Below are 12,968 nucleotides of genomic sequence, written 5' to 3' on the forward strand. Positions count from 1 at the left end.
CTAACTTAATCATATAGTATAATTCTTGGCATGATTAAAAAAAAAATACTAAAACTCTAAGATGAAAAGGATACGTCCGGTCCATCGACAACCTGTAGTTATAGAAATTTTCGATTTTAACTCATCTATTGTTAGTAATTTCTTTGTCACTTTTAGTTACTAAATTATTTTTATAATTTTCTGGTAATTCATCAATAAGGTCACTTTCGTCTAACAAAATTTTATTCCATTTTAAGTTCCAAAAAAAATTCCATAAGTATAAGCTGTCTGAAACCGACGATATTCTGTATAATTACAAAATGTCTTTAACTAAATTATTATTTTTAAAATTTTAGAATAATTTTACTCTTATCTTAAAAAAATTCATTCCATTTCCAGTTTTAAATTTTTTTATAAAAATTTCTAGAAGTAACAGTTGTTTGAAATTAATGATTTCTATATAATTTTCAAAAATTTCTAAAATTAATTATATTTTAACTTTTCTTTTAGTTTTTATTTAATTTTTATAAAATTAGACTCATTAAGCTTCAATCTAGATGTTAAATCACTGCATTCGGAGTTGTGTTAAAAGATATATGAATTTTTGAAGTCAATACATAAAAATTACAAATTACTGAATAGAGGCGATGGTGGCATCGCCAATCCGGCAATGGAACCACTGCTGTCTGGGGAATCCGAGGGTAGTGCCGCCACTCCAGCGATGGAGTTATCTCTATTCTCCACTTTAACAATAGCATCGTCACTCTAGCAGTGGAGTCGTCGCCGTCTGGCGAATCCGGCGATGGAGCCGCCACCGCCCGTTCAATCTAGTGGTGGAACTGCCGATTTTTTTAGTCTCTAATTCATACTTTTTTCTTCCATTTTTTCTTTCTTTATTATTATTATTTATTTATTTCCTTATTTATTTCATTCATTCATTCATTATTCATTCATTTTCATTTTTTCTTTCTGTCCCATTGTTATTTATTTCCTTATTTCATTCATTCATTCATTCATTCATCATCCATTATTCATTCGTTTTCATTTTTTCTTTCTGTCCCATTCATTTCGTTCATTCCTCATTCATGCATCATTCATTTAATTTATTCATTCATAATTTTTTTCATCATTATTTCATTCATTCATTCATTTCTCTGTTTCTTTTCCTTACATTTTCTTAATATCACTTTAAGGCACAGAGCCCTATTGTCCATATTTTGTAAAACTTTAACTTTTCACTTGTTAGTTGGGTTTCTACTAAGTCCTGATCACTCATCCTACTGAGTCTTTGAACCCCTACCCTAAATCTTACTTCCTAAAAGGTTTTAACAAATTTTCTCGTTCTAAGTCATAATAATATGCATTTAAGCATTTTGTATGCAATACAATTAACCAGAGTGGTCCTTATGTTCAGATTTCTAAATTTAGGTTAAAAAACATCACAAAATCGAGGATTCTATCCTATTGTTTATCATTTCTAAGTTTAAGTTCTGAATCGGAGCACACCGGAGGTTTTGATCCTAGGGTTTATTGCTCTTAATTTCATGGATTTCCTATGCTATTGGATACTCCTAAAACTAAGGACTCATTAAGATTCTAACTTCTAATTTTAAGTTTCCCAACATCTAGTTATTGTAGTTTGTATAGTCCTCAATCCCAAGTCCTGGTTATCTTAGTACTTTGCTCTAATACCATCCTGTAACGCATTGAAAATTATTACTCAAATACGGAGACTCGGATCCCGAGTTCCCGGGTGTGAACCTAACAAAAATGCATGTGGGTGAGTTCCCACGTGCCCACGTATCCGGTTAATGTTCACTAATCATAATAGTTTTAAATCAGTGGCATAATAAATAAAGTCGAGATTACTGAGCCCAGGAATAGATGACTAATATTTATAATTTATAATTTCAAGAGTGGTGTCTTCCCAAATGAGGATTATATAAGGTACAATATACATACCCAAAATGATTAAAGTGTAAAGTTTTTGGTTTTGGCCAAATCCTTTAAAACATAATGCAGTGATGCAAACCGATCCAAGCCTACATTTATCAGATCTCTATAGTACCTGCATCGATAATATTGCATGGTTGGTATTTTAAAACATTGTCCCAGGTGAGAGTGAGTAGCTAACTCAGTGGTTCCATTTTCTAAGTTACACATGTTATCAACACAATCAAGCATATGCAACAATAGCATTACAAAATAAATAATTCATAAGTTAATTATTTAAATGCATGGATGACATAATGATATGCACAATGATTGGCCTGCAGCACAACCCAACAATGTTTAGCATGATGAATGTCCAGGATCAACGATACCAATATAGAACCATATCAACACTATTATTAGCGAGGACATCAACATATGTAAAATGGTTGGCCCGCAGCACAACCCAACGATGTAATGATATGCATGATTAGCTAAGTGTTGGAGCATAAAATTGAGTACAAGAGATAAAAAAGAAAGAAAGAAGATTGAAAGATATGGAGAAAGAAGAAGTAAAAGTGCAGAAGACATATGAGTTGTGTGAGTTTACGCGGGACTGTGCAACATGTTTTGGAAGAATCATCAATTGTGCACCACGGAGCAAAGAGAGTTGAGCGAAGTGGGCCCCATGACACAAGATTTGAGGACTTACGTGTGTGGAGGTCTATAAATACCCCTCCACTCCTTCATTTGAAGAGATATAAGATCAAAATTGCTAAAGAAGAAGAATTCTGATATCTCTGACAAGTATTGGAAATAGAGAGCGGAAAGAAGGGTTGGATTGTGTTACATAGAGTAGTTGCACGGGCTTGCGCAACTCCTGGGCATGCCCAACTCTCTAATGAGTTGTGCGAAAATAATCTTTGAACGACATGGTTACCAAATTTGTTGCAGTCTTTCAAGAGATCCGAGTATTCTTCTAAAAAGAACATTATCTGGACAAATAGCGCAACTCTCTGATGAGTTGCATGGAAATAATCTTTAAACGTCATGGTTGCCAAATTTATTGCAGTCTTTCAAGAGATCTAAGTATTCTTCTGAAAAGAACATTATTTAGACAAATATATGAAGAAGATAAGGATATCCAAATCTGCGCAACTCTTCTCTCATGAAGACAAAAATATCGCAAGCCGAGATGCTGCTGGAATCGATATTTGAACTTATCTGATTCTTGTATTCTCGCATATGTACTTTATCTAGGAATCAAGGGATAGATGAGGATGTAATTGAATTCACAATGAATAAAACATATTACGATGATTGTTCTCTTTATTCCTTATTTGTTATTATTGAATAAGATAATCCCCAAATCAAATACTTTCGTTTCTTGTCAAAACACTAAGGGGTTATTTGGCACCGTGGATTAGAGGGGATTGGAGGGGATTTGTGAGGGTTTCAAATCCCCTAGTTGTTTGACAGTATAAAGTAATTGGGGGTTTCAAATCCAAGGTGTTTCAAATCCCCTCTCTGAGGGGGTTTGCAATGCACGGTGAGAGCTTGGATTACACCTAAAATCATTTCAATAGTTACAGGTGTAACATGTGTGTCACTATACTATCATTCTATTAGGCACATGGCCCACTAATGATGATCAGCACCGTCCAAACATTGTCCATGTTAATCAATGATTAAAAATCATTAGTTAGCCACTCAGACATGATCCTGTGCTTACGACCCATCCGAGACTTGGAATTTCATCATTTTCAGGCAAAGCATATATTTCAGCGGGCTTATCACAACCATTGTGTCAAAAATTACATATCTCACTAATTAGAGATATTAAAGTTGATTTAGTAATTAAATTCAAACCACTGTAAATATACCATGCATAGGTACTTTTGGATTAAAGTTGATTCACACTCTAGGATGCCAAACACACTAGGAGGATTGCAAATCCAGGGGGTTCTAAATCCATGCTCCCAAACAAGCCCTAAGTAGTTATTATTTCTAGTTCAAACAACACATTGGCAAACCTAAGATACCTCCATTCTATCAATTGTCGGTAAAGAGATTCACGTAACTCGTGGTAGCACGTACCGTCCCCTCACCAATGTCCCTTGATTCAAATTTCGGTTCATTACCCAATAGTCCATACAACTTAGTAGGGTGAATATTAGGGCTTGTCACCTTAGAACAATTATAACTAGGGTAAAGATCATCACCTAAACCCTAAATGTTAAGAAGGCATGCCACCCATACCATTAATAACATGGTAAGATCGCGACATTCATCAATGCTCGGTAGTCACTAAGGGAAGATTTGTCGCCTAATGTTTTATTAACATGGCGGGCTTGTCACCCAATATTTTGCTTATATAGCAGACACGTCACCCTAACGTAGGCCGATAGTTTGGATACAGTGTCCCATACTACCATGTTTGGCTCATGAGTCTTTATGGGAAGTAACACACTAATGGTTATGAATGAACTAAATTCAATGGTAATAGTGGTATCCTAGATTCCTTTGAATGTTATACAACCATCAAATAAAAGAATGATCAGGCCATGTATTGGATTGATTCGATTGACCAAGGGGGACCTTAGACCAAACCGGCATTAGGTGTAAAGCTTCCAATGCAGATCCAACTGCTGTTGGTCGTCTATGTTCAACCTTTGTTAACCATATAAGTCCAAAATAGCCAACCAAAAGAGGGTCATCCATTTAACATTTTGCATGCCTCGATCCACACGACTACAAATCATATTATCGAATACATAAACATAATCACGAAAAAATTTAATACCACAATAGGGTGCATCAGCTGAACATATTTACGAATCATTACAATTTAGGGCCTGTTTAGATTCGCGTATAAGAGGGTAGTGTATCATATTAAAAGTGAATATTCCTGAATATTCCAATTACACAACGTTTGGATTGGAGCGTATAACGGACGGTATCCCATGCGCACGAGTTCAGTCCATTACCAGAAATTTGAAATCGCGGTATTGTATTGTCAAAGTTCACACCTCCCGTCATTACAACCGAATGACGGCACTGCACTATATTTCCCTTCTCGAGAAAGGAAGACTGATGACTGAAATATCAACTTCATGTCGTTCTATCACGTGGGAGAAGAGAAGTTCGTTACACTAGTGGTGATAAGCGTCACTATATAGGTTGCATGTCGCCATTGCAACGAGTTTCATCTTCTCCGAACCATTGATCAGAACTACTCGTGGGCAGTGTAACTCCAAACCTCATTGCTCTTCGAATCGTGCTGAAGCACCCCACATCGTTCGGTGAAAGGTCATCCCTACAGATATGAATCTCATTCCTCCGGATGAAAACATGCGATACTTCTCGCCTGTAAGAGTTACCCTACCCAGGCAGACCTCCTGTATCGCTCTCCTCGAGTGCGATATTTTTGGAGGAGGATGGAGGGTATACTGTCGGTCGTATACACCTGTATCTGTGAAACCCCTCATCCTTGTCCAGATTTATTCGATGGAGATAATATGAGGTAAATCTTGTTCTGTATAGAATCCTAGTTGGGATTTTGGAAAGGACGGTTGCATATCTTCCAAGTTACAGGTAGGGTGTGATGCTGTCAATGCCTACAGATAGTGAAATGAATTTTTAATTTGCTCCTATTGATAAAAACCGAGCATGGTCTCATATCTTCAAAAATTTCTGTTTCTAGAAATGATTCTGTATCTGAAATGGCTCTGCTACTTTTGGTTGATCTGTCTGAGGTATAACTCTTCAAAATCACTTTTCTGGACATCTACACAAATTTAAACTGGTTATTATGAATTTCTGATGGCCATTTCAAGATGAATCTCTCTTAGGACAACGGTTTTTCCATTTTCAGCTATGTATATCCATTGCTAACTGTCAGGATTATCAATAGAAGATGCTCACTGATAACATTACAGTATGCATATTTACAACTCATTGGTCCTCTAACGATATGTTTTTATCAATGCTCTTATGAGTATATGGTATTCTAATTCAAATCACCATTTTCTACTTTTCGAAAAGAAGCAATGCATGTTATGAGAGCTCAGTATTAAACTGCCATCTCCTTAACCAAATTTTTTTCATCGCGTAATCAAACCCTCACCGCTACAATATATCATGCGCTAATGTAGACAGTAGAAGTCTTGCAACCCTCAGTGCAAAATTTCCAACTTGCTACAATTTCTTTGCCATATAACAGGTATGTCATTACTGATTTTGAAATACTGTTTATATCACCATGTATGATGTTCATTGACAGCTAACTCAATCATAAGATTAGTATGTATATCAGAATCATTAAGGGCCTGTTTGGGTAACTGTATGTCTCTTACAGGTGATTGTCAATGGTAAGTCAATTACAGGTGACGGTCACTTACATGAGAATGTATGGATGCCTATAAGTCAGTTATAGAGAAGTGACTTCAGTCCCCCATTCCCTTATAGGTTATTGGTAGATTTTCCTGTGAGTGAACAGATATTGATACGATATTTGCACGAACTGTGAGATGTATCTATGCCTGTATATGTTCTAATCCGGGTGATAGCTGTTGAACTCCCTGAATATGTTTTGCATTATGATTCGCATAAGTAACTGTATGAACATTTCCTATACCATTAAATTACCATACATTAACATAAATGTGTATAGTAAATAACTATAAACGTTACATTTGCCTTCGCTTATTTTACAATAAACATATTTATGTAGCTGTCAAATCTGTATTGGGATGGTAACATGATAGCTAAATTATCTGATAACAAATATGTGCATGGTTTCATGTTTGCGGTCAAATCTGTATATTAATTGAAACAGAAGTGTATATTAATGTATGAAACATTTTGCATAAAAACATATGCATGACAAACATTTAAATTTGATCTGTAATGCTTGTCACATATCCTTTTCATACTCTCAATATAAATTTTATGAATTCTTTGTAATTCCCAATCAGATAACTTTCATCTCCAATAGTCATATGGCTTCCGATAGTGCTGAAAACAACGATGAAAGGTCATCTGCTAGTGAATGGACTGAGAGTGAAGTAGCCACTGCATTAACAGCCATAACAACCTCTGCATGTGTAATGGGTGTTGTAGAATATTATTGCCATTACTGTATTAAATCAGAGTATAAGGATTGTTATATTAAGAGGGAGAGATTTGTCAATGGCATAATACGGAAAAGCGATGTTGATTGTCTCGCACAGCTAAGAATGAGAAGGGACACGTTTTTCAAATTGTGTTTATTGTTGAGAGATCGGAAACTCCTATCTGATTCTAGGAGGTGTAGTATGAAAGAACAGGTAGTAATGTTCTTACATACAGTTGGACACAATGTACGTAATCGTGTGATTGGTCATCGATTTTCAATATCTAGTGAGACCATAAGCAGACACTTTACTAGGGTGTTGGACGCAATTATCGGTATATACCCAGAATATGTGAAGTTTCCTGTTTTACACATACCTAAGGAAATATCTGACAACCCTTTATGGAGTGCATACTTTCAGGTAATATTAGAGAAAAGGTAGATGTTATTAGTAAGAATTTTAATTCGTATAAAAAGTGAACTAATCATGTGGCACACGTTTGATTATATGACTGCATCGGGGCCCTAGATGGCACCCATATACCAGCTTATGTGTCAAGAGAAATGAGCTCAACTTTTAGAAATAGGAAAGGATATCTCTCTTAAAATGTTCTTGCTGCATGTACGTTTGATATGAAATTTGTATATGTGCTTGCTGGTTGGGATGGATCTGCATCCGATGCACGTGTCTTGCAAAATGCATTAACTCGTCGTCCTGATTGTTTTCTTATTCCTCACGGTAATCACATATAGGGGGTGTTTATTTACATATTAGGTGTTTATAAATGAAACCTAACTGAAATATTGCATGCAATGTGTAGAAAAATATTATGTCGTTGATGCTCGATATGCACATACGCCCGGGTTTATGGCCCCCTACCGAGGTGTATAATATCATCTGAATGAGTTCCGTACTTGAAGGAAGCCCGCAAATAAAAAAGAACTTTTCAATTATCGCCATGCCTAGTTGTGAAATGTCATAGAGCGGTCTTTTGGGATTTAAAAGTCTGCTTCCCTATTCTACGTACTCCTCCTCAGTTCAAGTTTAAAACACAAGTTAAAATTGTTATAGCTTGTTGTGTCCTTCATAATTTCATCCGTGTTAGTGGTGATGATGGACTTGCTGAGGTAGTCGAGGATAGTGGAGACAGTACGGAGGATGCTACACCATCCCCTGTAAAAATATCTACTGCGGAGGAAGGAAGAGCTTTATCTCTGGTGACAGACCGCAGTCGGGAAGAGTGGGTGAGGAAGAGAGACGAGATAACTGAGAGAATGTGGAATGACAGTCTTCCACGTACCAGACAACGTATTTAGTTTTCATTGGTTTTGTACTCATCTACTATGTTTTTAGCAGGAATATTTGCATACTTATTTACTTTTACTGTGAATTTTTTTGATAGGATGGCTTATATAATCTTCTTATGAATTTTCATGAATTAATACTTTCGTTGATCAACTGTAAGCTCATGTCATGTTACTATAAATATGTGTTATTTGTAGGTGAAATGAATTTTCTAAGGAGTTCCACAGATAATCCGAGGAATATAAATGTGGACTCGTCACCTACAAGAAGGGGTGGTCATCTACACCTCAGTCCAAGATCAGCAAGACAAACTCTTCAAACTCCGCCAAGAACCGCTACGCCCTTAAGGAAAAGGCCCTCACCTAGGGGTATATTTACCCCAAGGTGTAGGCAAGCCTCTTCTCGAAAAATAAGTAGAGTTCAATGGTCCGATAATATGGACAATTCATTGGTGGATGCCCTGGTTGAAGAAGTCAATCTCGGCCTGAAGAGTGATAATGGGTTCAAACCCGAGGCCTACAAGGCAACCATCAGAGAGATCAATGAGACATGTGGCATATTACTTGAAAACTGTCACATTTCGAATCAGTTGCAGAGCTTAAAGAGGTTGTATATTTCTATCAAGGACCTGCTCAATGCATCCAGTTTTGGATGGGACTCAGATAGAAAGATGGTCGTCGCTACTGATGATGTGTGGGCTGGTTATATTGTAGTACGATATTTCAGAAAAAAAAACATTCATTCTAAAATTTCTAGCTTTTCTGTATATGATTTCTAATATTTTCTTTCTTTGTACAGTCTCACCCATATGCGGAACGTGTGCGAGGAAAGCACATCGATAGATGGGATGACTTGGCCTTCAATTTGGCAACGATTGTGCCCAAGGATCATTCGTGAGCATGGCTTACTCATCACCCATTTCCGGAAAGCGGTGCAGCCGATTCGAAATGTATTCCGACGACGGCTCTGATGAGGAGGCCTCTGATATTGTACGACTCTCATCCGATGATGAGGACGGTCAGAGGACTACTCCCTGCACACTCGCAGGTGAGGGATCCATAAATAGGGTGAAGAAATATAACAAAAGCCCAATCGAGGAAATGTCAGGATCTCGTCATAGTCGTTTGGATGAGAGTGACATCAGCCGTCGTAGGAAGGGTAAGCTGAGCGAGCAAATAGCGGACAGGATGGGGGAGATGGTAGAGGCTGTAAAGACCCTGACTATAACTATGGCGCAGGGCAAAAGTATGACATGTGTGTAGTGGTTGCTGGGGATACTTGAGGATGTGGAAGGTCTGAGTAATGAGGATCAGATTCGGGCTGTGAGGGTGCTGCAATCCGGTTTAGTCAGTGCAGGATATTTTATGAAAATGGGACACGAGAGAAGAAAGGAGTAGATAGAAAAATTTATCCTTCCGCAGAGTGGGCAGGAGTGAATTTGGGATGACCAAAAATATTTTTTGGACAATGGTGTTTTCTGGACATTTTTTTTTCTTTGGCTTTTGGGTTGGATACTGTTTCAACCAAGTCTGTGAATGCTTGGTTTGGTGAGTTAACAAATGGCAAAGATGTGGATTATATGATTGCTACTGGAGCAGTAATCAGATCGATATTTCTTTTAGACTGCTACATATATGAAATATGTAGTGCTACTTTCTATTGCAGGTTCTGACTTTAACTGATATGCGATACTCTATCTGAGATTATAGCTTAATATAATTTTCATTATACAGTAGTCATTTCTATAGTAGGAATATATTGGAGGATAAATGTGAGTCTAATTTGTTGTGTTTGCAAGAGGTTGGATATACAGAAGTTGCATTTGATGGCCTCTTGCAGTGCTCAATATGAATATTTAATTATGGACTGATACACTCTTCACTTGCATTACAATCGATAGATAATTTTGATAATTGAGGACGCTATTTGAAAGGCCTGGAGTTATGTCGGGTCATTTAAACTTTGGATGATTTGTTAATGGTGTGGTTGATCAACCTTTTTTGTTTGGATGGGTAGGTATAATTTCTGTTTTAGCAGGCATCTATTGCTGTCTTGATCAGCCTCTCATTCCAATGACTACATTATTTAATTGCAGGTGTCAGCAGGTTATTGTTACATGCTTTTGTAGCAATAAGATTTTTTTTCTTGGCTGGGTAGTTATGGTTTCTATTTTAACTGATATTCGTACATGCTTTTGTTTTAAATTGATGTAGTTAATGTAATTGGGTATTAGTAACAGATAATTTTCACAGGAGGCATTGCGTTTCTAATTCCGAATATAGGAAGGATACACATACACAGGTTTGAAATTCATTTTCTATGTGCAGATAACCTTCACATATTTGGATTATATCCGATATGTTCTTCTTCATTATAATTTACTGATTCCCAGTGTCACTTTCGGCAAATCTTGTATGAGTTTCTTTTCATTGGTTATGTTGACATAAAATTACTAAATCGGAGGTTGTTGAATCTATTTGTATAGTGGTAAACTTCAGACCTTAATGATGTAACATACAGACTTTAACACAGGCAGCATAATCAATATCCTCAAACTTTCTTATAATTTCATCACTCAAAATTTGGGCTAAGAAACTTATGTTTACCAATTGCAGAGAAAATGAAGAGGAGGTTTTACGTAGTGTTTGAAGGAAGAACACCCGACATATATGAGACGTGGGAAGAGTGCAATGCTCAGGTTCATGGATTCAGTGGATGTAGACATAAGTCATTCATGGTTTATGAAGATGCCATGCTTGCATGGAATCAACACAAGGTTGGATAAATCTTTAACAACGTCACTGTATATTATAAGAAATCAATTTTCCATGTTGATTTACATATCTTACAATCATATTTATTCACATACATGTGCATGGTTTACTATATTATTCAGGCCTCCGCTATCGGTAGAGTAGCAGCTGGAACAGTTGGAACTCGGATTGTTCGTGCATCAACTTCTACCACGACGATGGATAACGGGACATGTGTAGCTGCACCCAGAGAGCCAACTGTAATTGGTGACAATGGTGTGCAAGATGGCAATGAGGAAAGAGTGTTTTCTGATGGTCCAGGAAATGAACCACACCTAGATCGTACGATTGTTGGTTTGGTGCTTGGTGTCCTCATATTGTTTACAGGTGTTTACTTGAATGTCCATTGCAGTGGATAGGTTTTTTGCGTCTATAATTAAAGATGAATTGGAGGACTATTTCACAGTATTTAGTTAAGGACGTCTCATTTGTAATATTCATTTTTTCTTTTTTTTTTTCTTTCTTTCTTTTTTCTTCTTCTTCTTCTTTTCCTGGAACGTTCAATATCATCTCAAGTGGATAATTTTATTTTTATTTTTTTGAATTTTATAAATAACTTCGAAGTAGGCTTTCTAATTTTGTTATTGTTATTTTCTTTTCTTGGAGATGGATGACATCTGACGCATTTGTAATATTTGTGTCTATTTTTTTTTATTTTTTTTTAAATTTCTTTCTGTTCTTCTCTTTGCTACTGGTGTCCGAATATCATCTCCTTATTTTAACGATATGTTTTTTTTTTGTTTACAAAAATTATAATGTATGTTTTCTACTTTTGTTTTTATGCAACACATTTTGTTTTCTAGGGCGTGGATGACTTGACGATTACACGTGGGTCCACATATCACAGGTGTGGCAATCTCGATCTGCCGCTGGTAATCTATAGTGGGGCTGATTGTCATGTTGATTTCGCAGTGGTGCCAAATCAGGGAACGGATTGGCTACTCCCCCTGATACCAGCTCCATGGCTGGTGGTCGGTGCTGTGTGGGCCCCACTGATGATGTATGTGTTTCATCCATTCCATTCATCAAATTTTACATATCAATTTATTGCTTGATCCTAAAAATGAGAGGGACATATATATCAGGTGGATCACACCACATGAAAACAATAGTGATTGGATATCAACCATTAAAATCCTCCCATGGCCCACTATACTGTTTATTTGACATCCAATCTGTTGATTAGGTCATACAGACCCAGATGAAGAGAACAAAGAAATATCAGCTTGATCGAAAACATTTGGCCCCCAACATGTTTTTAATGGTCGACCCTCATTCAACACTGTTTCCTGTAATGTGGTCCACCAGAGATTTGGAAATATCTCATTTTTGGATTCAGACCGTAAAATGATCTATAAAAATATATTTCTGGAAAGGATGAAATACATACATCATGGTGGGGTCCACATAGCAACGACCACCATCCATTGGCTGGTGTCAGGGAGGGTAGCCAATCCGTTCCCGCCAAATCATGATGGAATGGTGATAAAATTCAATTCGTACATGTAGTATTAGGAAACTTGTACAGTTGTACAGTATGCAAACATAATGCCTCCTATCCAAACGTTGATCTGTATAAGATACTGTATACTATTCTCCATAATACCTCTAATCCAAACACCGATTTGTCTCGCCCTAATTTGGATGTATTATGAAAACCGTTCATTATATACATGAACAGTACCCGAATACAGCACAATACAATACAATACATGAATCCAAACAGGCCCTTAATGTATATCAATACAATCCAATGTATATCAACATCACTTATCAATTTACATACAAAACTTCCAATAGTAAGAGTTTCATCCAGTTGAAGCAT

The 12,968-nt window shown here is 36.7% G+C and overlaps 1 protein-coding gene and 1 long non-coding RNA gene across 2 annotated transcripts; both read left to right on the forward strand.

Annotated features, from left to right (window-relative positions):
* Positions 1–7,511: 7,511 nt before the first annotated feature.
* Positions 7,512–8,467, forward strand: LOC131247383 (uncharacterized). The gene is made up of 2 exons (XR_009171691.1): positions 7,512–7,763; positions 7,846–8,467. It is a non-coding gene; the product is annotated as an uncharacterized LOC131247383 (long non-coding RNA).
* A 299-nt stretch (positions 8,468–8,766) lies between these two features.
* Positions 8,767–9,227, forward strand: LOC131247100 (uncharacterized protein At2g29880-like). Its single transcript, XM_058247540.1, has 2 exons — positions 8,767–9,042; positions 9,129–9,227. The coding sequence occupies exons 1-2, from the start codon at positions 8,767–8,769 to the stop codon at positions 9,225–9,227; spliced, it is 375 nt and encodes a 124-aa protein (XP_058103523.1).
* The last annotated feature ends 3,741 nt before the right edge of the window (positions 9,228–12,968 follow it).

The sequence above is a fragment of the Magnolia sinica genome, chromosome 5 (assembly GCF_029962835.1).
Source record: "Magnolia sinica isolate HGM2019 chromosome 5, MsV1, whole genome shotgun sequence".
Lineage (NCBI taxonomy): Eukaryota > Viridiplantae > Streptophyta > Magnoliopsida > Magnoliales > Magnoliaceae > Magnolia > Magnolia sinica.

Excerpts from the sequence above, each read along its gene's own strand:
- LOC131247100 (XM_058247540.1), top strand. The coding sequence starts at position 8,767 with ATGGACAATTCATTGGTGGATGCCCTGGTTGAAGAAGTCAATCTCGGC. Across the intron at positions 9,043-9,128 it reads TGTGGGCTGGTTATATTGTA|TCTCACCCATATGCGGAACG; the intron begins GTACGATATTTC and ends TTCTTTGTACAG.